Below are 25,438 nucleotides of genomic sequence, written 5' to 3' on the forward strand. Positions count from 1 at the left end.
TCCCAGCATTAACCTGAGAATACTTGCTTCAGATTTTAACTGATGGACTTAATGAGGAGGTTACTAGACTGGGAGTTGTCTGTGGGAGGATGAGGTGTATGTTACTTTATTTTAGAATGCTTCCAAGGAAAGAAAGGTAGAATTCAGACTTCATGTAACAATAGGCCTCTAGTAGTGCTTCCATTGTCCTTATAGTTCGCCAGCTTCTGACTGTTTTAATTTAGAAAGCAAAGCACTTCTTTATTTTTTGACCCGGGGTGATGTGTTCTATACGGGGCCTCCATTTGGGCCGCCGGCATGCAGAGCACCAAGTCAGAGGACCTCGGCCACAGTGGTGACTCAGACAGCTCCGCTGGCCTTTCTGAGCCCCGGTCTTCTCTCCAGTAATAACAGCTGTTTATGTCCGTACACCCTCTCTGCCCCATTCATCGAGCACTTACTAGGTGCTAAGCATTTTTATTACTTCAGCAAAATTGCACAGTTGCAATAAAAGGTAGTTAATGTTATTATTCTCACTGTTTTCTTCATTTTTTATTTAAGTTTAATAACCCTCGGTGAAGTTAAATGACAGTCTCAGGGGTACATAGCTGGTTGCTGATGAAGCCTGGTTTCTAACTGAGGTCTCCCCACCTTCAGAGTGAGCCCCTACACTCTTGTGAACAAGGGACTAACCAGCCTCACAAAGCAAAGTCTCCCACGGGGGTTACAGATCCGGGTCTAGCTGCTCCTGTCCCTGCCCACAGGCCAGGCTGTAGTCACGGGTGAGTTCCAGAGCAGGTGGGCACCTATGAGTGTTTGACTCTGAGGTGAGAACAATAGTGAGAAAGTGGTACACCACGTAGGGCACTTAACCAGGTGCTGGACAGCGTCCTCCATCCTCATCCTTTCATGGCTTGGATTTCATAGGAACATGGGAGTGGAGCTGCGGATGCGAAGCAGGCAGAAGGCCATGAGTCCAACTTCATCGCCCGGCTGGCCTCCCAGAAACAGACCAGGAACAACACACAGGTCTCTGTCACTCTTCAGTTAAACTACAGTGAGGGCTGCCTGTAGAAAAAAATTGCTCTAAACATAGTGATTAAAAAAAAAAGCCACAGTGCCTACCTTTCTCTGTCCCTGTTTTAATAGACATGATGGCAGCACTGGTGAGCAGACCGGCACCTCGGGGCTTTCCCCATGGAGCCCGTCACGGGCCATCTTCCCTGTGCAAGGGTTCACACGTGCTTGCACACTCATGCCACCTCTCCCTGAAATGAAGCCCAGGGCCCGGTGCTGTGTGCTGCTGCCCAGCACCAAGCAGTTTTATTCTTTTCAATGTCCGCAGTCTTTTGAGTTTAAAAAATAAGTTTTTTAATAGGGTGTCATTTATGCACATAACATAAAGTTAGTGTATAAAAAGTAATTCCCTAAAATAACTTCACCCTATTCCTGTCCTCAAGCCAGCCACAGAAATCGACGCTACTAGTTTTGTCTTTTAGATCTTCTCTGCATATGTAACATGTGGATGTACATATGTGTGTGGGAGTTTCTTTGCTTCCATGCCTTTATTCAGGTGCTACTCAGAAATTGTTTTGTATGTATATATAAAGAACTGCCTATTCCTTCTAACAGCTGCATTGAATGGCATTTTTGTATGGCCAAACCTAATTTACTTAACCAGCCTCCTATGGGTGGACATTATGGGGTTTTTTAGTCCTTTTACAAGGCTCTGATGAATTTCCCCTATTTCCCACAGAGTTTTAAGAGGAAACCTGGGCATGCGGACAATGAACGCTCCCTGGGCGATCACAGTGAGCATGTGCAGAAGAGGCTGCGGACGGTGGACACAGACAGCTGTGCGGACCAGGAGCCCACTCAGCCCCAGGCCCAGGTGGAGGACGCTGCTGTGTTTGAGCACATTAAACAAGGGAGCGACCCTTACGATGCACAGACCTACGGTAGGAGCAGGGGAGACGTCTTTGCTCACTGAGCTCTCTGTGAGAGCTTGTTTGTGTGCCCACCAGCTGTTACTACAAATTCATCTTAGGAGGCAAGGGTCTTTTAAAAACTTTTTAAAACTCTTTTCTCTCTAGTAACTGTGCAGGTATGTAAATTGGTTTTTGCTTAAAGGTATCCATAGCCAAGTGCAGATGCTCAGTGTTTCTGATCTAGTGTAAGTTTTTGAAATAATCTCGGTAGTTGGCCGGAGCCAGGCACAGCACTGGTGCAGGAGTCTTGGAGTACTGGACGTTTCTTCGTAGTCACCCTGAGGTTCCTCCCCGCAGTGGCAGAAGCTGCGAACTGGAAATACATGTTTTCTCTGTAGGTGAAAAGCGGGGGGAGGAGGAACACCCATACGAGAGTATTCAGGCCTTCATCTGTTTCTCTTTCTAGTTCTTGGTGACAGTTCACCACTTTGTTTTCAATTCGTAAACCGTTGATAATATCTACCTATTAGGACAGAACAAAAACAGTTGCTCTGAGATTACTTTTCTTCTCTTCCATCCCTGATTGTTAGGAAAATAAAGCAGTAATAATAACAGGTAGCATTTATTGAGCTTTTACTTAGTGCTAGACACTGTTCTTGGTGTTTGTCACGTGGTCAGGGAATTCCTCCAATGATCTCATGAGCAAGGGTATCTCCATTTGATAGATGAGCACACTAAGGCCTAGGAAGTTTAAGAACTTCTCCAAGATTGACATGCTGGGATTCCCACATTTGTCTTTCTGTGCCAGATGTCATCCTCTTAACCACTGCCATTTCCCCACCCATACACAAATACCTGCTCTGAGTCATGTGCCCAGCCTGTTTATTGCGGCTCAGTCTCTGGTCATAACAGTAGAAACCCAGCTAAACATCCTACTTCTGTGGTCGCACGTGTAGTTACACTACATCCTTGTAGCTTCTATGGGGGTAGAGAGTAGGCAGTTATATATATCAGTGGGTCAGTAGGACATCTTGGGCATGAACAAGCCAAGCACTAAGCCACACAGCCGATTAGAGCCAACTTAGTAGACTGTGAGAAACTAATAACACAAAAACCACACCCACTCACAATACTTTGTTATGCAAAGACCTAAGCTTTCTATGTGTCGGTTCACTTTGTTGGCAGATGTAGCCAGCATGGAACAGCAACAATCTGCAAAAGACTCCAGCAGGGATCAGGAGGAGGAAGAGAGAGAGGATATTCTCATGGACATGGAGGAGCAGGAGGAGCTCACAGCAGCAGACACAGAGCAGCTGAAGCCACAGGAGGTCAAGTCGGGGGCCACTGCAAGCTCTGGTGAGTTTTACAGGGAACAGACCCTTCTTGAGCTCTCCAGCTTAGGTCGCTTTGCTTGTACCATAGTCTAGCCTGGTCCTAAACCCATGGGTTAGACGTTCATTTGCCTGTGGTAATGTCATTGTGTTCGGAGTGGAAAGGGGAGAATGGTGTTGTAGGACACTTTCAAGGAGAAACTTGAGTTTCAGACAAAAGTCCATTAGCCTTTTAAAAATATGTAGAAGAGACTAGGTCATTTACCCAGTTGTGACAAGAACGTATATTCTTGAATATTACAGAAATGTTTTTGATTATATGAACATATACAGTATTAGCATAAAATGTGAAATATTGAAAGAAATGGAATGGGAACAATGCATGTGAGAAAGTATTAAAACTCTGCATATACTTAAATAGTTGACTTTGAGCTATTACTAGTTTATTTTTTAAATGTATTCAGCCCATTAAAAATAACTATCAGCAGGGTAAAAATGAACTGTCAATAATGAAGAAAGGCAAATGTCAAGGAAGTTGCCAAATTCAGAAGCTTTCCCTTCCTCCCCCCTGCCCTCCTAGGGGCGTTAGTGCTGCTGGCTGACTGGCCCTACGTGGGAAGGGCACAGCTCTGTGATTAGAATCTCCTAGGTTCAGACTCAGATGTTACCTCTTAACTCACAGGTGGAGCCACATTGTTCATCATTTCTTTGTCTCAGTTTCTTCATCTGTAAAATGCAACTTTGTATTTATCTTCATGTTTATTTCTGTCAAAGTTTTACATAATTAAAGCATGACACAGCTCTTAGGACTTGTCAATGTAAACTATGAGGGGACCCAGGAAAACCCAGAATTATCTTCTGGGGGTGGGCCCCTTATAGTACAGGCTTCCCCTCCTCATGGGTGAGTGTTCTGGAAACCCCTGTATATCAGTGAGCCAACTGGCGTTGTTGTGAGAGGCTGCGTTCAGCTTTGGTAAATTTTTTCTGAAGACACTTTTAATGTGTTTGCCCATTTCATGATGAGTGATTCATGACCACTCCTGCCCACACCGCAAGAATGTTCAGTTTTTGACCAAAATGGCATGACCCTCAAGCCCCACCCTCCCTATTCACCCTATCTTGCCCCGAGTGACTTTTTTTGTTTGTTTCCCTGGATGAAAAAAGTCCTCAAAAGGGAAATGTTTTGCTGTTGTGGAAGAGGTGAAACAAAAAAAAAATGGCAGAAGTGCTAAAAGGCATCAAAATTCAAAAACTTTGAGTAGTGGAAAAGACATCTCAATAGGTGTATTGCATCAAATGGAGAGTACCTTGAAGGTGACTGAAGTTAAAACATGTAAGAATAAATAGTTTTTTATAAATAAATTCTGCTTTGTGGGAGAGGATCTCCCCTTGTACATTCTCCCCTGTTCCTGCCTCAGAATAGCCATCTTCGTGGGGAGGGAAGGAGAAGTTAGGGAAATAAGAATTTATTTGGTAATGACTGTTTCAGAAAGACCCAGAGAAACAAGTATCTAGAGGTGTGTTGAGGAGGTGGAGCGGTGAAGTTTGATTGTCAAGACTGACAGGCAACCATGAAAGCTCGGTCTTTATGTTAGCATGATCATAAGTAAAACTATGTTCTTATATGTAAATAGGCTTCGATGAGACGGAGATGGAGACCAAAACTGTTAAAACAGATGAAGACCAAGACCCTAGAACAGACAAATCCCACAAGGAGACAGAGAGTGAGAAACCAGAGAAGAGCCGAGATTCGACCATTCACACAGCCCCTCAGCTCCTTGTGGACACCGTTTTCCAGGTGCTCAAAGGCTGACAGGTGGTAGGGGTAGGGGGTGATGAGGGGAGGGGAACTCTTTCACCAGTTACTGCTTTATTAGTAAATTGGCAAAATGTCATCATACATTCCTTTTTAAATCTTTGTCTATAGAACTTTATGGAACAGCTGGTTGTTTGGGGGCATCATATCCTTATCACAATTTTAGGATCATCAGAATGACAGGAGCTCTCCAAGCAGATGAAACACTGTTCTCAGGGTTAATCCCAGGAGTACAGCAGGCGGTCTGAGCCCTGACCTGGGGGGGACGGGGGGACGGTGGGCCTCTGATCTGTCATCACCGTGCCCGTGTAAGGATCCTACAGGATAGTTAACAGTTTGTGTTGGTTAAATAGCACGATTCTCTGACTTGATGAATGCATTTAGGAAGACCCAAATAACAGTTGTTTTCGGTAATTATGTGAGTTAAGGACAGTGTAATCAAAGGATATTTTCATTATTGATATTGATGGGACTTTGGTCTTGTTTTGCTAGGATTTATAAATGTTAAAATTTCCTTTTTCCACACAATGCAATGTACAGATGATGTATTGTAGAACTGTATACCTAAAACCTATATAATTTTATTAACCAATATCACCCCAATAAATTCAATCAAAAATTCTCTTTATCCATCTTGTTTCAACAAATGGAAAGCAGAAGAATTGTTATCTGGCATCTTTTTAGTGTGCCATTAACTTTGCTTAAGTTTGATATCTCAGAGGTATGTACTTGGAGTTCATACTGCAGGGAAGGAGGCAGCCGGACAGTGAGTTGGCGATTCCGACCTGGGCTGCCTCTCATCTGTGGTTTCTTCTCCTCTTAGCCCTTTGTGAAAGACATCGATGAGTTAAGACAGGAGCTGGAGAGACAGCTGGAAAGGTGGCAGCCACATGAATCTGGAAACCCAGAAGAAGTGAGTCACTGGTGTTTTCATACAATATCTTGACTTTTGTTAAAGATATGGTAAGTTTAATGTTACAGGTTCTTAGCTCCATTAACCTTTGTTAAAGGGACCAGGTATGTGGAGAATGTAATTACATTCCTGAAGCCTGTGGCTGTGCATTGCTTTCTGCCTGCTGTGCCACTAGACCTATAGGTTAATCAAAACAGAGAAACGGATAGGATTCATTTTTTAACTTCTGTTGTTCACTCTGTAACGGATGTAATAGATGTCACAGTGGTTGAAAAACAGCCAAAAGATACCACGTCATCCTCAGGATAGGCCACCTGGAACCTTGCCAGCCGGTGCGATGTGGACGTGTGGATCACACAGAAGTTTTCTTTTTAATGACTGCATTCTAAGCTTGCTGGATATGTACGTTAGTAGCATCGCCCCTACGCCGTGTGAGCACCTGCTCTGCTGTAGTTGGCAAAGAAAGTCGTGGAGCTTTGTGTCTAGGAAGTGGGCAGGCTGCTGGGTGTCTTACTTGGGAGATCTGCACTTACTGCTTTCGCTTTTGAAACACAACCTTGAGAGCCGTGGTTAAGTGGCTGGATCTCCTGCCCGCTCATAGCTCCCTCTCCACACGAAGGGACAGGTTATACTCTGTGACTGATGTGAATAAGGCATTGAATTCTAGTATTTTACTGTCTTGTTCCATTCTTTCTTAGTTGAAACTGTGTTGTGGTTTTGGTGGGGGAGAGACATTTTTATTTAAGTGAATTAGCAGCTAAGAAAAGCTTTAAAAGTGCTTTCGATGAGAAAGCTCATGAGAGTTACTTTCTACTGCTCAGTGTCACACCTTCGTCTTGTTGTATGACTTTAGTTGGCTCTGCTGCTCTCACAGTGACTTACATGTTGTTGCCGTTGTCACAGGAAAAGGCTGCCGCTGAGATGTGGCAGAGTTACCTGATGCTGACGGCACCTCTTTCACAACAGCTGTGCGAGCAGCTGCGTCTCATATTGGAGCCCAGCCAGGCAGCCAAACTGAAGTAAGTCTCCGCTGGACGCACTCACAGCGCCCTGTAAAGATGGCGGTGCTGTCTTTTTCGTTGAGCTCAGCCCTTAACCGCTTACTATGCTGGCTTCTGGGTTGCCATTTCTGCAGTGCAGGCTCCAGTGTGGTGCTCTTAGCCTTTTGTCATGTTGGTGTCTGCCACAGGTTTCTGTGAAGTTTGGTATGGATGCATTCTCTCTGGTTCCTTAATAGCTTGATGGAAAATTGGCCAAGCCTTTGTATGTGCTGTGTACATTGCTGCTACACATTGGGTTACTCACGTGTTGCGTGTTACTCAGCTAGATCTTTCAAAGATGGGTACAAAATCATGTTCGGAGACCAGAAAAGAGAATCCAAGTCAGCACAAACGGTTTTTTTCCCCCAATCTAAAGAAGTCCTAGTTTTTTGGACCTAATTATTACTACCACATACATAACCACTTTTTTGGCTGCTGATCAAGATTTGGGCCCTTAAACCTCAGTCGCTATTTGGTATAATTGGTTATAAAGTACTATGAATGTGATTTCATTCTTTAAAAAAGTACTCAAGGGGTGAGCAGTTTTTAACTCATCTTTTCATTTGGGTACGTTTAATAGAGGAGACTATCGAACTGGGAAGCGACTGAACATGCGGAAGGTTATTCCATACATTGCTAGTCAGTTTCGAAAAGACAAGATTTGGCTTCGAAGGACCAAGCCCAGTAAACGCCAGTATCAGATCTGTTTGGCTATCGATGACTCCTCTAGTATGGTAGACAACCATACCAAACAGGTAAGAAAGAGAGGTTCCCGAACACCAAACCATGTCCCATGAGCCACCACGTTTTAAATATGAGCTTGAGAAAACAGTGTGAAATGCCAGTTAGTCTTTTCTGAGATTGTGAATACTGTGTTAGTTCACAGGGGCAATTTCAATGTCTCAAATATTTTGGCCCCTTGCTGTTTACAGGTCTTTTAAATTGTTGTTTAGTTACAGAATAAGTAAATCTGACAATGCGTTATTTTCCACAAAATGCAGTTTACTATTAAACTAATCTTTAGACCATACACGTAGTATTGGAGTATCTTTTTAAAAAATAGATTGATCACACATTCCTTTAAGCCCCAAATTATCTACAGTTTGTGTTCTGTCAGTATTACCAAGGTTTAGGAGTCTGAGTAGACTTACCTGTGGTGCCATGAATGGCATGGATACTGCAGAGTGTGTTCCTTTTTACAGTGAAGCTGTTATGCATCGTGAGCCACTGAGCAACCTAAAATCTATACGTAGGCTCTGCTGGGAGAAGTTTAACTTGGGTTCAGATCCCACCTCCCCGCAGTGACTCACTCACTGCAGCCTGCCTTTGGGCAGCTAATTACTTCTTAAGAGTCAGTCTGAAAAATGAGGATTATAACAGTACCTCCCTCAAACTCAGAGTTGTTATGAAAACTAAATGAAATAATGGATGTACTTGGTTTAATGTCTAGCACTTGATAGGTATCATCATAATCATCTTTTTATATGAATTTAAAATTTAAAACTTATACCATTGGTGCATAATTAGAATAAAATCTTTTACCTGTAAGAAATTACTTTTTATGTAGTCAAAAAGAAACAAATTTAAGGACCAACTGTCTCAAGGTCACTTTTTTTAAAAAGAAACAAATTTAAGGACCAACTGTCTCAAGGTCACTTTTTTTTAAAAAGATTTTATTTTTAGAGAGGGGAAGGGAGGAAGGAGAGAGAGAAACATCAATATGTGGTTGCCTCTCCTGTGCCCTGCACCAGGGAACCTGGCTTGTAACAGACATGTACCTTGATGGGAAATCGAAACACTGACCCTGTGGCTCAGTCCACTGAGCCACACCAGCCAGGACCCAAATCACTTTTATTGGTTGATGTTAGAGTAGACCTTTCCCACCAGTGTAACGAGTTCTGGATTTCAGCATTTGTGGTTTTAGCCAGGGCCTAGGGACACCAAAGCTTCTGGGCTGGTTGTGAGTAGCTATAGTGATGGTGTTCTCCTAGGGGCCACACCAAAAAAAAAAAAGTTTTCAGTGGCAATCTTGGTATGTAAAAGGTTGAAAGGCACTGGTCTAGGAGATAGTCTGATCCCTTTAACCCTTAACCTTCTATGTCACAGCTTGCATTTGAATCTCTGGCTGTGATCGGAAATGCTCTCACCCTTCTGGAAGTGGGTCAGATAGCGGTGTGTAGGTAAGCATCACTTCTAATCACACTGGAAAAACCAGCCGCCTCTGGTTATTTTGTTCATGTGACAAAAAATAACCCCATTATATTTGGCTTTTCTCCCCCAAGTTTTGGAGAGTCTGTAAAGCTATTACATCCATTCCACGAACAGTTCAGTGATTACTCAGGATCCCAGATTCTACGGCTCTGCAAATTCCAACAAAAGAAAACCAGGATTGCTCAGGTATACTAATGACATCAGCTGTCTTCCGCAGTTTCTCATTTAGGAGAGAAATGATTTTTAGAACACCTTCTGCCCATTGTGGTATTAGGGGTGATAAAATTTACCATACAGAACAGTCGTGAACTCCAGCCTGTGTACCACAGGGATGGAAACGTCCTCGGCACCCATTATTAAACATGGTGCAACCTAACCTCTTTTTCCGTCTCTCAAAGATCATTTTGAATTTGTAGCTTTGATTTTTTTTTTGCTCCCTATTTTTCTGAGAGGTGTTTTTGTTTCATTTCGTTTTGTTTTTTGGAACATTTTGAAAAATAAACCATCTCCCAGCACTTATCAGGTGGATTAAGGCCAATTTCTCTCTCCTATTTAGCCTACAGTAGAAATGATGTAAAAATAAAGCCAGTGACTTGTCCAGGATGGTATAAGTTCAAAACACAGCATGGAGCAGTAATTCTGACCACCTCGTTCCTGCCCTCATTTAGCTTCTTTATGTTGCATTGGGCATTTGGTGTTTTCTTGCCTCCTTTTTACTACTTTTTGGGGGGGGCGGGGGCGGGTACATCTTCAGCAAACTGTTTCTTTTCCAGTGTCTGGTAGAACACGTTGGGGTTTGTGCCAGACACACAGCTGTTTGTGGGTCCCAGTACCTAAGGATAAATGCCAAGCAGTGTTCCTTGCCAGCGGGTGGTTGGAAGGGGCAGTGACCTGAGACCTTTACTGACAGTTCCTTGTGTGTCAGAAATAACATTAGTTCTGACCGTGGGAAGAGTTTGAATAGTTTTCTGATTGTTTCTGGTTTAGTTTCTGGAATCTGTAGCCAACATGTTTGCAGCCGCCCCGCAGCTCCCACAGAACGTCAGTCCAGGTGAGCTACATCTTTCACCTTTGTTGACAAATGATTTTCTGTTGTCTGTGTTTGCAAGCTCCTTGCTTCATCTCATTGTGCCCATCACCATCTTTTAATGTGCATGTTCCACCGGGAAAGAAAGGAATGGGAGATGGAGGTATTAGGCATTCATGGAATATGTCACTTACTGTTTTTCAAAAACTTTTATTGAACCTGTACCCAGAGGCTTATAAGCAATGAAGGAATTAGACACTAAGTAACTAATTTATATTAAGTAGTATGTACTTATTTGCTAGATTGAGAGTCATGAAAGGAGCAAGTATGAATATTCTGTAACATTTTAAGAGGAAAGTGGAGGAGGACATAACTCTGAAACCAGCCAGTCCAGCCATGATTGATTTGGGGCTGAAACACCCAAGTTCTTTATCTGGCTCTTTGTACCATGGAGAAACTTGCGGCTAGTCCTGTGCTTCACGATGCTTGGTGAACGTCTTCGAGAAAGAGCTGCCCTCAGACACGACAGTCTTTTGCTGATAACATTACATAGCTAAATATTTTTTTAACGTTTTAACTTGCCATTCGTTTTATGGTCTAAGTTTTTAAATTGATTTCAAGAAAAAAAACTACAGAAGTCAGGTATATAAGACCTTGGCAAAACGTTGAGACAATTCTGGGGTTCTGGTGGGTACTTTCTTATAATGGCCCCAATACTGCATTTTTATATTTTATAGCCAAAAACATGTATTTTAGTTGTCATACATGTCACTCTCCAATTAGGTTAATCCGAAGGGGACATTCCCTGCAGCGTGATTGGGAGATGTATGTACCTGACAGGAGCTCCGCGTGTGCTCAGTCCCTGACTCGGGGGCAGATCTAACAGAGGCCCCCTTTCCTTAGGCCCAGAATCCATCAGTTCCAGAGGGCCTGTCAGGTGTTGGTAGTACAGGAAAAGCCTGGTCTTACTTTAGGTAGTTTTGAATTATTGTTAAAAGTGGATTCCTGTCCTTTCCCTCCTGCTCTGTTTGCTGCAGACACCGCACAGCTCCTCCTGGTGGTCTCGGACGGCCGCGGCCTCTTCCTCGAGGGCAAAGACAGAGTCCAGGCAGCTGTCCAGTCTGCCCGGAATGCGAACATCTTCGTCATTTTTGTTGTGTTGGATAATCCTAGTTCACGGGTGAGTGAGGACTGAAAGCTGCTTTTCTGAGGATCAAGTGGAGATGCTCTCCAGCGTGTTCTGCCTGAAGCATGGCCTGGGTGGCAGCCTCCCTGGCTCTTCACAACTATTTTCTCATTTGGCATAATGCACTGAGGCGGGGATCCTTCCTGCTTTAGCGAAGGACGGAATCACAGGTAATGAGTAGGAAAGCCAGGGTTCTGGCTGACTCCAGAGTCCGTCTCCTTCCTGTGCCGACTCTCGGCAGTGGCCCTGTCCGGTCACTTGTGTCAGTGGTGCCTGCTGCAGGCAGGAGGACGAGTCACCAAGTGAAAGGCCCGCACAGGGCGGCGCTGCTCCAGGGGAAGCGGTGTCCCCGCAGGGCAGGTGGGAGGTGTAACGTGAATCGTTCCGAGCTGAGGAGGAGACACAGCCTCACAGAAACCGGGTTTTCGTGTGTTCCTCCCCCATGCCGGTGCCTGTTCTAGGAGGTTGCTCAGAAAGATCTGCCTCATCCTCGGTGAGAATTCTGAAAGTGGTGTTTTACGTAGTAAGGAATGTCACTTTCATATGCAACCTGGGAATGTCAGCAGAAGAGACCGTGGAAGAGCTGACCAAGGACACTGACTTACCTCTAAATGTCTTCTGTTGACAGGATTCTATCTTGGACATTAAAGTACCAATATTTAAAGGACCTGGAGAGATGCCTGAAATCCAATCCTACATGGAGGAGTTCCCATTCCCCTTCTACATAATTCTTCGCGACGTGAATGCGCTCCCCGAGACACTCAGCGATGCTCTCAGGCAGTGGTTTGAGTTGGTGACAGCCTCTGACCACCTATAGACCAGAAAGAACGCAGTCCAACGCTGAGACTTTCAGCCACAGTCAAGATGGCATATTTCTTGCCCAGGTGCTGCTTTTTAGACCATTGCTTCTGAACTTGCAGCTCTAAAATATTTTATCTAAGAATCCACTCAACAGCTACAAAAAGCTACGCCTGAGAGGTCAGCCCCACCCTTGGGGCCCAGCTGTCCACTGTTGCTCGAAGGGAGCCTGGACACCTGCCGGGCCTTTGGAGGAGGGCCTGGAGGGAGCTATGCTTCTGACCCCACTCTAAGGTTTGGCTTTGCCAAGCCCACTGTGTGCACGTAAGAGCTGTCAGGTGGCTGAGACGGCTGCAGTTTTCAGAGTCTGAGTGTGTATTTTCTTACTGTACTTCTTGTGAGAGGAACTACCTTCTCTTCAAAGGCGGGAAGCTTGTTGTGTGTGCTCAGAAAGCATCTAGACATCATGGCAGCTCAGGTAACCAGAGATGGTCCCTGGGCTCTGTGAAGGTGGGGTGGCTCTCAGGGGCCTTCACATTTTGCTGCTTTGGGAGACTATGCAATGATGGGAAGATGATTGTCCCTTTGTTTTCATTCTTTTGGTGCCATAGTTCTTGCTGTTGTAGTAATTTATTTCTTTAGTTCTTAACAGTTAAGGGCAAGAATCATTCCTCACACTGCTTTCAAGCTTGAGTGAGCCAGTCTCATTCTGAAAAACATAGGCTGTATCCAAAAGACCTAAATGGCTACATTTGCCTTTTCCCTCAGTCAAAATAGTTTTTAAGGCAATTTTTACTTGGCCAGAAAGCAGTGCTTGAATACTTGAAACTCTGTGCTGTGCTATGTTCTATTTAAGTTCTGTCAGACTGTTGTTTTGTAGACAACATGCTGTGATGTAATTGTGTATCTCCCTGTCTGTTACCATGTTACACTGTGAAGTTTGCCACCCTTCTGAGGTGGTCATCGAAGACACAGATTGCTTATTGTTTAACCAAGTGTCCTAAGCATGTACCTGCTGTTGTACCATCATTTTTTATTCTAAAAAACTATGCATCTTATATTCTGAAAACTATTAAAAACATATATATACCACTGGTGAAATAACTTGTGACCATTCTCAGTGAACTAAAGAGGAGAGTTGAAAGGGTGGTGATCTGGTCTGGCGGGCCCCACAACGCCGGTGGCTTTACTTACAGTAAGGGCTTGGTTCTTGTTTTCACAGCAGTGGATGGTGAGCTCTGGCGGGCTGGCCTTGTGGTATTGGAAACGTGGCGACTTGGCAGAAACACACAATGGCTTGTAAAGATTCTGCTCCGAAATGACACCTCTCCCCTACTCAGATTTCATTGGCCAAGGCCCTCTATGGGGCAGAGCATTACTCTTCCAGTAGGGCTGGATCTGGTAGGGAAGGACACCAACATTATGATAGTGATGTGGTATTCTGTCGTACCCACCTTTAATTGACAGGGCCATCCAAACCAAAGCTTCCCAGAGTAGTGCTTAGGGTCTGGGACAGGAGCCTCCAGTAAGCAATGGCCTGAGAGTGCAATTTTCAGCCTGTGCTGCGGCGGGGAAAAGGAGGCATGGGAGACGACCTGCCAGGAACGCACCAGGTAGAGGTCAGGGAGACCCCGGCCCACAGTAAAAGCATGAGTCACTTAGAAGGTACCGAAGATATGCTTCCTCTCTCACACTCGCCTGCTACTCAATCTTTACATCCGTTTTAACTTTTTTCATGCAAACCCCAATCTTGTCTGCTCTCACTTCTCTCCTCTGGCTGCACTGCAGCTGGAATTCTTCTAAGTCTGTAGCCTGGAGTATTAAGTTGTATCCCAAACTAACCACTTTGCTAGCTTTACTTCATACTGTACACAACATCGGAGAAGATGTTTCAGAAGTCCCTCCAGAGGCCCCTTTTCGGTTCCTTCTCTCCCTGTGTCCCACCCCAGACTGTCTGATCTGATCACAGCAAACCATGGGGATCCTGGAACCTGCTAATGTTCCATTAGTTCTTCATCTGGAATTTTCTTACATACTCATGTTTGTGATAAGCATTTAGCTGAGATGAGCCCTCTGGGAAGAACAAGCTCCCATGTTGTGAACCCTGACATCTGTAATGCTTTCCTGAATTTGCGTGTCTTCCTGACCAGAGCGCGAGGCTGAGGGCAGGATGCAGATGGACTGACAGTACTACCAGTGTCTAGCACAAGTGACTGTTGCTGGCCAAGAAGAAAGGGATAAAAGTATCTCAGAACACTCAGTTTTAATAAAGATCCTAAGATGACTTGGAGGGAAATGATACAAAACATTTCTAAAGGTCATACAGAAATTAAGAATATGTAAGATTTGTAAAGGAAACTACAGGTTAAAGAGCATAAAATGGAATAAAGACAGTCCCTTAAAGACAGTCCCTTCAATAAACACTATTGGGAAAACTGGACAGGTACATGCAAGACAGTGATACTAGACCACCTGATCACCCCCCACACAAGCATAAACTCAAAGTGGATAAAACACTTAAATGTAAGTCTCAAAACCATAAAAATCCTAGCAGAAAACTGGCAGTGAAATCTGACATCTCTCAACAGCGAAATTTTTGGCTGAAAAATCTAGGGCAGGGCGTAACAGGAAAATAAATAAATGGAACTACATAAACTAAAAAGCTTCTGCAACAAAATGAAAAGGGAACCTACTGTATGGGAGAACATTAGCCAATCATAGTCTGATAAGGTCGATTTTCAAAATATACAAAGAACTATACAACTCAATACCAGGGAAACAATCCAGTTTAAAAATGGGCAAAGAACCTAAATAGACACTTCTCCAGAGAGGACATAACAGATGACCCACAGACATAAACAAATGCTAATGCTTAATGTAAATAACCATCAGAGAGATGCAAATTAAAACGATAATGAGATATCACCTCACACCTGCTAGAATGGCTATCATCAATATATCAGCAAACAACAAGTGCTGGCGAGGATGTGGTAAAAGGGGAACCCTAGTGCACACTGCTGGTGGCAACGCAGACTGCTGCAGCCACTGTGGAAAACAGTATGGCGTCTACTCACGAAATTAAAAATGGAACTGCCTTTTGACCCAAGGATTCCACTTCTGGGAATATGTCCACAGAATTCTGAGACACCAAAATCCACCCCTACAACCGCCAAGATCTGGAAACAACCTAAGTGCTCGTCAGTAGATGAGTGGGTAAAACACCATGGTACGGCCCTGGCAGGTGTTTGGTTGAAGCATCATCCCATAAACCAAAAGGTTGAAGGTTTGATTCAAGGTTTGCTCCCTGGTTAGGGTGCGTGGGAATGGCAACTGATGTTTCTCTCCCTTCCTCCCTCCCTTCCCTTCTCTCTCAAATCAATAAGCATGCCCTTGGGTGAGGATTTAAAAAAAAAAAAGCTGTGCTACATTGTTGACGTAAAAAAGAAATAATCCAGTCAGAGAAAGATACTTTATGATCTTATATGTAGCATCTAATGAACAAAATAAAGTGACGAGCGACATAGAAATGGGCATGGATACATGCAACAGAGTGACAACTGTCAGNAAGCATCATCCCATAAACCAAAAGGTTGAAGGTTTGATTCAAGGTTTGCTCCCTGGTTAGGGTGCGTGGGAATGGCAACTGATGTTTCTCTCCCTTCCTCCCTCCCTTCCCTTCTCTCTCAAATCAATAAGCATGCCCTTGGGTGAGGATTTAAAAAAAAAAAAGCTGTGCTACATTGTTGACGTAAAAAAGAAGGATATCTTACTTTTTGCAACAGCATGGATGGACCTGGAGATTATTATGCTAAGTGAAATAATCCAGTCAGAGAAAGATACTTTATGATCTTATATGTAGCATCTAATGAACAAAATAAACTGACGAGCGACATAGAAATGGGCATGGATACATGGAACAGAGTGACAACTGTCAGAGGGGAGGTGAGGACTGGATGGAAGGGATTAGTCAAAGGACATAGATGCATAACTCATAGACACAGAAAACTGTGGTGATGGCCAAAGGGAAGGGGAGAGTGTGGAGGCAGGGTGGAGGTGGGCAGAGGGGAGGGGGAAGGAGGATATCTGCAATGGTGTCAACAAAAATAAAGGGAAAAAATAGAGGAGTCTTCCTACCAGATAACAAAAATTAAAAACAATATATTAGTTCCAGATAAATAGTCCTGAACAGACTATTCAAACCCTAAGAGAATTTTACCCTGTGGGCATCAAAGTCCAAAAAGAAGTAATTAAATGGTATCAAAATAATGATTCAGCAGTTGAAAAAGAACTTAACGTCCACATTATACCATTAAAATCTAGATGGAGTATATATTTTCAACATTAACAATGAAAAAGTATTTTTTAAAAGCCTCAGAAATAGCGCCTTATTATATATGGAGACTATATAAAAGACAAAAATTAAAAATAGGCAGATTTTCTATCCTTAGAAAATGAGAATAAAAATTTTATTCAGCATTAATGGATCAAAGTCATGACAAGTCACAAAATAAGCGTAACTAAAAGTAGGGATGTTTAACATTTAAAGGGGAAAAAATCAGAGAATTAATTTTGGGAAAAGAAAGTGGTCATGGGGTAATGTTCAGAAAAGCTCATCATTAGTGTGCTGACGTGTGGCACCGCCTGTTGTCAGTGCTTCACACATACAGCAGCTCTGAGGGCGGTGCTTTACCTCACTTCACACATGGGGGGGAGCGGGGAGCACGTTAAGTACCATAACATGGCTAGGAAAAGGGAGCCCCAAAGATTCCAAAAAAACAAGTAAATGGGCAATTGAACATTTTCATAAGTGTTCATCAAATGAAGAGATGAACATGCTTGGTTGTCTATTGGAACAATCCTACTTGGAAAAATAGTATAGCAAAGATTCACTAGCCCCACTTACAGTAATATATCCTAAGGACTTGTGTGTGTTATGGGGAGGACAAGATAATTATGAGGAAATAAAGGCACAGGGATAAAAAAAAGGCATAGGGAAGAGCATTGTTATTAGTGATACCAAGTTATTTTAAATTTTAATTTTTAGGGGAAAGAAGGGAGAAAGAGAAAAAGAAACATCACCAGTTGATCAGTTGCTATGCCCCGACCCGGGCCAAACCCACAACACTGGCATGTGCTCCACACGCTCAGCCAACTGAGGCACACACAGATGAGGGCTGGGGATGTAAAATTTTTAAAGCTGCAACAGGGCAGCAGCCATTTAAAGCCTCCTAACCAAAAAGAATCATGAAGACAACCACACTGCCAGGAAAATGATTGCAACAAAAAAAGTGCAGGATGGGAATTTAAAAAAAAGGCAAAGGAGGAAGACACAAATCATAAAAGAAATATTTACACTCCTGGTATTCTAACTATACACACTTAAAAAGCCCAGAAGTACACTATAATTAATTTCCCCCACTCACCTCCAAAAAACCATTTAATGAAACTCATAACTATATATCAAGAGCTGTGCTAAATCCCTTTCCATTCATTACACAGAAACTAATGAGAAATTTAGCCTAAGACAACTGAAACTGCTCAAGGCTACATAGCTCGATTCCAAAAGCCCGGGCTCACCAGACTGCCGAGCAATCTGCACAATCGGTAGGCCATCTCCTAGGAAACCGAGCTCGCCCCACCCCCGGTTCCAACTCCGGTTCCGCCTCCACTTCCGCTCCTGCGCACTGTGGCTCCAGTCAATCCCTACTTTTTGGAGGACATGGCTGCTTCCCGCTTACCCCTTGCAACACTAACGCTAAAGCAGGTACCAGCTGTTGTCATGGGCCTTCTATGGCCTCTTTCCTGGGCCAGAGCTCTCCCTACGCCCAATCCATGGAATGCGTCTGGGGAGCAGCTGGGGTCAGTGACCCCACACACAGCCTGGGCTGGAGGGGGCGGGGCTTCTCACTTGCTGTCCGTGGGAAGGGGGGAAGGGGGGAAGGGGGGAAGGGGGTGTAGGGGAGGTGAGGGGGGCGTAGGGGAGGTGAGGGGGGCGTAGGGGGCGGGCGCCGCCCGGAGGCTGCCCGGAACCTTTCTTCTGTCTGGATAGAAGAGGTGCAGGCTGTAGATCTCTTTATCCCCTGACGCCTCAGCTGCCCTACAGTAAGAACTGTTTTGCCTGTTGTACTCAGCTATGGTAAGAAGAAAACGAAGTAACCACAGGATTTTAACAAGTGCGTTAACTTAGAAAAAGTGCTGTTATTGTGGTTACAGTTTCTAGGAGTCTGGTAGCCCCTTTGCTGCCCAGTAGTACGCTCTTGATTTTAAGGGTTCTTTTTGTTTGACAGAGGAGTAAGCAGACAGCTGAAATAAACTTGTCATTTTCTTAAAAAATTTTCTTTGCCCTTTTCAGAATCAAAGGCCTTAACCAGATAAGTTATCTGGTTATAGTTTGATTTGCTAAAGTAGAGCCCTCTGGGATGTCGGTTGTGTAGTTGTAACTGATATTTCTCCTCCCCTTTGCAGTTCTTGAGAAGGCAACAAGTTCTCCTTCTCTACCGAAGGATTTTGCAAGCAATCCGGCAAGTTCCAAATGATTCTGATCGCAAATACCTGAAGGACTGGGCACGGGAAGAATTCAAAAGAAACAAAAATGCCACTGAAGAGGTAAGAACACTATCAGAGGCCCTGCCTGACCCCTTGTGCTGTTCAGTGAATTTTTACAAACATTTAGTAGGCATCTTGGAGAATAAATGCCACCGAGATGGTATATTTTGATCATTGGTCTAATAGTACTGATTTTCTACAATTTAAATATTTAAAATTTTACAACTTTGCTCTATCTACATTCTACACTAGCATCACCTGACTTTTCTCTTAACCTTTCCCCCCTCCCCCTGATACATGAAGATGATAAATACTACAGCCTGGCGGTTGTATCTTTGGGGAAGGGTGACTCCCCACACTGTGCACTCCTGGTCATCAGCTTTGCTTTCTTAATATGCAGCCATTTGAATTCTCAGTGTTGGTTCCTGACTTTAACAGATGCAGTAATACAGCTGTACCTTGATTGACCAGGTAAAACAGTGACCAGATTTCATCTTCTCCTACAGGATACAATCCGGATGATGATTACACAAGGCAACATGCAGCTCAAGGAATTAGAGAAAACACTTGCTTTAGCAAAAGCTTAATGGTGGCATTATTCTGAAAGATTTTCAGTCTCCATGTGTTTGGAGGAGCTTAGGCTTAAGGATGGGCAGCCCAAAGTCAAGTCAAACCGTACTTCCAACACTCCAGAACATGGAGCATGTTATTGCACAGAGAGCAAAGAAAAGCTGTGTCAGAATAACTGCCTTAGCACTGAAAAATATACCTGTATTTTAAACATGTTTCTGGATTTGCCAGCAGTTTTTGTAAGAAGCAAAGCCTAGTACAAAGTGTAACAAGTGGATTGTTGTACAACAATTAGCACATAAGAAGTTACTCAACACCATTATTCATCAGGGAAATGCAAATCAAAACCACAGAGAGATACTGCACATCCACCAGAATGGCTGTAATTGAAAAATGGAGATGGTAGCAAGTAATGGTGAAGATGTAGAGAAATCGGAACCCTCATACAGTGCTGGTGGGAACATAACGCAGTGCGGCCACTTTGGAAAACAGACTGTCGGTAGCTCAAAAGGGTAAACGTAGTTCCCTGGTTCAGCAGTTTTACGATGAGGTTTACAACCAGGAGAATTGAAAACACATATACAAATGTTAATAGCAGCATTATTTCATAACAGCCAACAAGTAGAAACAATCCAAATGCCCACCAACTGATAACTAAGTAAAATGTGGCGTATCTATACAATAAATCATTATTCAGCAATAAAAAGGAGTGAAATACTGATACATGCTACACACGGATGAATCTTGAAAATATTACGTTAAAGAAGGCAGTCTCAAAAGATCACATACCGTATAATTCCCTTTATAGGAAACGTGCAGACTGGGCAGAAGGACTAGTGGTTGCCGGGGCTCTGAGTAACTCATGGAACAGAGAGTAACTCGATGTGGGGTTTTGTTTCAGGGTGATGAAAATATCCTGAAAGTAGATTTCGGTGTTGGTTGTCCAATGCTGTGAATATACTACCATTGAAATGTACGTTTTATATGTATGTGAATTGCACCTCAGTAAAGTTGTTGCTGGGTTTCTAAAGTTGAGATATAATTGACATATAACATTGTGTAACTCAATAAAGCTGTGTTCAAAAACAGAATGAGATGTAGGATTGGGGGTGTACTGGCCTCGGGAGATAACCCAGAACCTTCTTGAAAAAACCCTCCATCACCCCTCAGGGTTCCTGAGGTTATGTTGTTCAGATGTGTCACGATCTGATTCTCGAAGACCACAACTGGGAAGCTAGGACTTTGTTGGAAAGAGAACCTTAATGAACACCTGTACACCATAAGAGGAGGCAACTTCTTTTCAGGCAATTTCTGGATGAAACTAATGCAATTACCTTAACATCCACGTAGAAGTACAGTAGGTCATTAGGGAGGGTCTTCAGTGCTTCAGGTTCTCCCACTGTGACAGGGAAAAAGAGTTTGAAAACTACATCAGAGAAAGAAGTGGACTTTAGGACATTTTTTGAAAGAGACCAAATGTATAACAATTTAGTGCAAGGTTATGCTGAGGCTAGAATTGTTAGTCTTGCAGACTGAAGCACTCTAAAATCTACAGAACAGATCTAAAAAGTTAATCCAAGAATCTGACCAGCACCTGAAAGAAAAAATGCAGAATGAAAACTGGTATCTAGTATTGGACTGGGCACCACAGGAGAGGCATGAGCCAATGGTGGGGTGTGTCAGCGACCTGCATTATCAGGTCCACCTCCTTGTCCCACAGCCTCAGAGCTCACAAGGCAAAATAATTCTAAACACTCTTCCACAGGGCAAGCTACTAGTGCAGAGAGCTTGCACAAGACAATTTCTAGAGTTTGGGTTAGTCAACCTACTGTAAAGCATCTGATGAAAAAAGCATTTGTGAAGTTTCTGAGGAGAGAACACTTTAGAAATATTCTTTGTGTAGCACAATTGCCATACGTATGCAAGTAGAGGCTGTCTCTAGCAAACCTAAAATCTGGAAGCTAAAAATCATCCTTTTAAGAGGTGAGCAAGTCAGTGACTGGGTGGCGCCCTTCCTACCAGTGGGGTACATGGGAAACAGAACACATGGGGTTTGAATTTGCAAGATGCAAATACCAAAGACTCCAAGAAAACCTAACTTGGAGTTTCATTTGTTTTTCAAAGTTTTTCATTTGGGTAAAATACTAAAACTTTAATTTCTTCCAGAGGCTGAGATCATAATGGACAAGCTTTTGCCTTCGTTTCTGAGGAATAGTTTACTTTGTTCACGTACATGCTTCGACTATTCCCCTCTGAATTGTAGGCCAAGTCTTTGGTTTAGCCTAAGCAAAATTATTTGGCAGTTTCTTCTCACATACAAAGCCACAGTTGCTTACTAAGATGTTGGTAGAATAGAGCTGCTGGTGATTCTGTTCATCATCTTTATCAGCATTTTGGATTTGACAACAAACTACCTTCTTGGGTATGTTCATTTTAAACTATACTCTTGCTTGAATGTGAAAGTTTTGTTCCTGAAGTTAAAGAAGTTTGAATGTTCAGCTTATGTATTTGAACTAACAATAAGTCAATCTTTATATTAACTTGTTTTCTAAAATACAAAAGCTTTCTAGCCCATGAGAAGTGGCTATTTATCACTGAACATATGGACAGTCCCTGTGTCATCTCCCCCTTGTAAGTGTGCCATCAGGTTGGAAACGTTAAATTCATGGCACAGGTAGTGCAGTGAACGTGCCCGCAGAGACGGACAACTTTCCAACCTGGGAAACAGCGCACTTCCTGGTGTTCATGTGGCTGCAGTCACACCAGCAGACATGCTCAGGAGCATCTCAGGGCAGAGACCCGGACTCACCTGAGTTGTTATCTCTCATCCCTTGTGTGGAATCAGGGACATGCAAGCAAAAAACCAAATGGAAGCAGCTCGCATCTACTCTGGGGAAAAAAAAGTAGGATTATGTAGAATAAGATCCAAACAGGATAAAAAGCAAGTTGTTACTCTGTGCCAAACTAGAAATCACAATAAGCTATTTCTTTCCTTGAGTGAAACATCTGAAAAATTATTTTAGGATTAAATTGTTTACTGAGAAGAGTAAATCACTTTCTACTCACTCTATTTTGTATTAAAAACAAGTACTTTGCTGTACTGTTTTTGCTTTTGTGTTAAATACATTCACATTTATATTTGACAATATAGGAAAATAAATTATAAAAGTATAATAAAATTACATTTTAATGTTTTTTCCTATTCATAAAATGTATTCTAAAAGGTCATTTTTTAAAACTGTCTTTTTTAGCCCTGGCTGATGTAGCTCAGTGGATTGAGCGAGGGCCTGTGAACTAGAGGATCGTGGTTCGATTCCCAGTCAGGACACATGCCTGGGTTGCAGACCAGTTCCCAGCAAGGGACGCACGAGAGGCAACCATACATTGATATTTCTCTCCCTCTCTCCTTCTCTTCCCCTCTAAAGATAAATAAATCTTTAAAAAATTTGTTTTAAAAACTGTCTTTTTAAAAAGGTTTTTAAAGAGAGGGGAAGGGAGGGGGAAAGAGATGTCAATCAATCGCCTCTTGCACGCCCCCCACAGGGGTCCTGGCCCCCAACCCAGGCACATGCCTTGATCAGGAATCAAACCAGTGACCCTTTGATTTGCAGGACGGCACCCAACCCACTGAGCCACACCGGTCAGGACTGGTTTGTCTTTTAAATCTTAATTGGTTGGTTTTTATATCACAAGAAGAATTATTATATTTAGCTTTTAGGAACATTTTGTTAGTCATAAATGTTATCTTACCTGCATAAAATTATGAGTAATGTTATCCTTCTGTTTTTTCCAAAAGGTCAACAGTTTAAACAAAATATTTGTTTAAGCTTGCACTGAGAAGTCTTTCCACGTTACAGCAGGCTTTTTAAAAAATATTTTTTCATGCAGCCTACCTGATCTCCACTTTAAAGCAGATGTATTGAAATTACACTTTCATGGAAACACCATGTAGTGGGCTGGGTGCACTCTTTTGGGAACCCTAAAATTTGGTTCACGGCACAAATGAAAATGTAATCGAAGCAGTATTCACACTTCCATGTTTTAAATAAGGAATTTAGTACCCACAATGTTTAGAACCAAGTCTAGTGCTCAGAAGAGACCCGAATTCAAGGTTGCAAAAATATTCTATAGAAGACAACGTACCTCTCAAGTATTAATGCTTGACTGAAAAAAAATAAGGTATAAATGAAAACATCACTTCCTTTATTTTGGGCTCCCCAAGCTGAAAGTAAGATTAGAATTAATAATTCAGCCTATCACAGATATTTACTCAAATGCAATAATGCACTAACAAAAACAGTGCAATACTGTACAACCTATGTATTTTACTCCACTTTCCCCACAGCTATTGGAAGTTCCAGCCTTAGTTTGAAACATGACCTATATGACACACATAAGTTATTAATAGGTCTGCTTTGGAAGAGGACTCCTGGGGCATTTGCTTTAGCAAATAGCACAAGGAAAAAGACACATCAGACCTATAGCTGAGTTTTTGACACTAAAGAACAAAAACACAGAAAGCATAGTTGTTAGAAACACTGGCGCTTTGGTGGTGAGATGCTGCCGGCTCTTCTGAGTTGGAAGGCTGACTGACCCTGTCTCGTTCCTTGCCTCCGTTACACAGTAGAGGTTTTCCCATCTTTGAGAGAGACCTGTGTCATCTTCAGATGAAGTGCATTTGACTTTCCTCATTCCTGCCTAGTCTCTTCCCTGTGACTTTGACAAAAATATTTAGTTCACAATGATGCTGCCTGCCTCTGGTGAGTAAGAGTTACATAATCAAAATACTTTCCACCAAAGCACTCACGGCCTGAAGGTACCATCTGGCTCTAGAAGTCTGTGATTGCATCTCAAACAGGGAAAGAGGAAAGAACGAACCTCTACAGTTAGCAGTCCAAAGAGTCTCGGGGCAAGAACCATCACCTACACAGCAGCTGAGAAACAAGACAAGCTCACAAACATGAAAATCGGCCTGAGAGCATCAAACTAACTCCCTGCCCAGGCTCCGAAATGCTGACACACACTGACATTTATGGGGAATGTAAATTCCCCGTATAGCAACAGATTGTTGCTATAAAGAAAAAGAGAAGCTTTGGTAGGCAAAAACAAAGAGGCTAAAAACATACTTTTCCATGGCAAGAAGTCATTCTTTTCTCTTTGGCTCAATGAGCAACATTTTATTCAAAATTACAGGCAATAGTTACTCAGTACCTGAGTTTATAGAACTAGAACTGAGGATTCTGTGCATACGTGGAATTTTAGATGAATCCCACATTTCAAGGGACAAGAAGTTTGGAAAGTAATTAAATTCAAAGATTAAACACACCCAAGCTACTTTTATAACTATTCTACAGAGCAGAGAAAAATCCTTAGAGCTAGGTGAAGCTGGGAATGATGGGATCTAATTGAGTTACTGAATTATTTACTTTGACATAGTCACTAAAAAGCAGTGGGGCGCTCTTGAAGTTTTTTTAATGACTCAATTTAAAATGAAATACTTTCAAGAAACAGCCTCATTTCTTTCCAAAGCATAGACCAGTAAGCTCAAACTCAGAAAGGTGCTCTGAGACAAACTTGATTGTGAATAGGTGATGGAAGTTTCAGAGAATTGTTATGTGAATTTTTCCCATTAATCTGCTTTATAATCACAAAGATTAATTGATTGCAGTATTTCTATATTCTGGCTGAAAACACAGAAACCACGATCAAATGTTTGAACCTTTCTAACGAGTTCATTATTAACAAATATTCCCAATGCTGTTATCCAACTATTTAAAAAAATACTTTGACTTTTAAAAACATTCTTTAAAGATTTTTATTTATTTTTAGAGAGAAGGGAGGGGGAGAGACGTTGATGTGCGAGGGGATATCGATCAGTTGCCTCTCCCTCGCCCCCAGCTGAGGGCACCACCCAGGCACATGCCCTCACTGGGCATCGAGTCAGCAACCTTTGGGTTTGCAGGACGATGCCCAACACACCAGGCCACACCAGTCAGAGCCGAAACATTCTCTTTTAAGCTATATTGGATCTTGTGACATCATGCAAATCTTTCTCCTCAAAATCTGATAGGTTTCCACCTGATTAAAATGTCA

The 25,438-nt window shown here is 42.7% G+C and overlaps 2 protein-coding genes across 4 annotated transcripts in view; both read left to right on the forward strand.

Moving 5' to 3' along the window:
- The window catches only part of MDN1 (midasin AAA ATPase 1), a 146,071-nt gene extending 133,612 nt beyond the window's left edge, over positions 1 to 12,459 (forward strand). For all 3 annotated transcript variants that reach the window (XM_037039452.1, XM_037039453.1, XM_037039455.1), the window contains exons 91-102: positions 907 to 1,008; positions 1,736 to 1,937; positions 3,093 to 3,263; positions 4,873 to 5,036; positions 5,878 to 5,967; positions 6,871 to 6,986; positions 7,588 to 7,762; positions 9,114 to 9,187; positions 9,290 to 9,404; positions 10,206 to 10,269; positions 11,283 to 11,425; positions 12,060 to 12,459. In XM_037039452.1, the coding sequence (XP_036895347.1) occupies positions 907 to 1,008; positions 1,736 to 1,937; positions 3,093 to 3,263; positions 4,873 to 5,036; positions 5,878 to 5,967; positions 6,871 to 6,986; positions 7,588 to 7,762; positions 9,114 to 9,187; positions 9,290 to 9,404; positions 10,206 to 10,269; positions 11,283 to 11,425; positions 12,060 to 12,248 (1,605 nt within the window). In that variant the 3' untranslated portion in view covers positions 12,249 to 12,459. The remainder of the gene's footprint in view (positions 1 to 906; positions 1,009 to 1,735; positions 1,938 to 3,092; positions 3,264 to 4,872; positions 5,037 to 5,877; positions 5,968 to 6,870; positions 6,987 to 7,587; positions 7,763 to 9,113; positions 9,188 to 9,289; positions 9,405 to 10,205; positions 10,270 to 11,282; positions 11,426 to 12,059) is intronic.
- Positions 12,460 to 17,904: 5,445 nt separating this feature from the next.
- On the forward strand, positions 17,905 to 22,237 carry LYRM2 (LYR motif containing 2). The gene is made up of 3 exons (XM_037039375.1): positions 17,905 to 17,993; positions 18,695 to 18,835; positions 19,282 to 22,237. The coding sequence occupies exons 1-3, from the start codon at positions 17,949 to 17,951 to the stop codon at positions 19,360 to 19,362; spliced, it is 267 nt and encodes an 88-aa protein (XP_036895270.1). The 5' UTR covers positions 17,905 to 17,948; the 3' UTR covers positions 19,363 to 22,237.
- Positions 22,238 to 25,438: the final 3,201 nt, after the last annotated feature.

Source organism: Sturnira hondurensis, unplaced genomic scaffold, assembly GCF_014824575.4.
Source record: "Sturnira hondurensis isolate 20B ecotype Veracruz unplaced genomic scaffold, ASM1482457v3 Scaffold0025370, whole genome shotgun sequence".
Lineage (NCBI taxonomy): Eukaryota > Metazoa > Chordata > Mammalia > Chiroptera > Phyllostomidae > Sturnira > Sturnira hondurensis.

Bases quoted from the DNA above. Each gene is read 5' to 3' on its own strand.
- LYRM2 (XM_037039375.1), top strand. From the start codon at position 17,949: ATGGCTGCTTCCCGCTTACCCCTTGCAACACTAACGCTAAAGCAG. The intron at 17,994-18,694 runs GTACCAGCTGTT...TCCCCTTTGCAG, and splicing joins CAACACTAACGCTAAAGCAG to TTCTTGAGAAGGCAACAAGT. The intron at 18,836-19,281 runs GTAAGAACACTA...CTTCTCCTACAG, and splicing joins ACAAAAATGCCACTGAAGAG to GATACAATCCGGATGATGAT.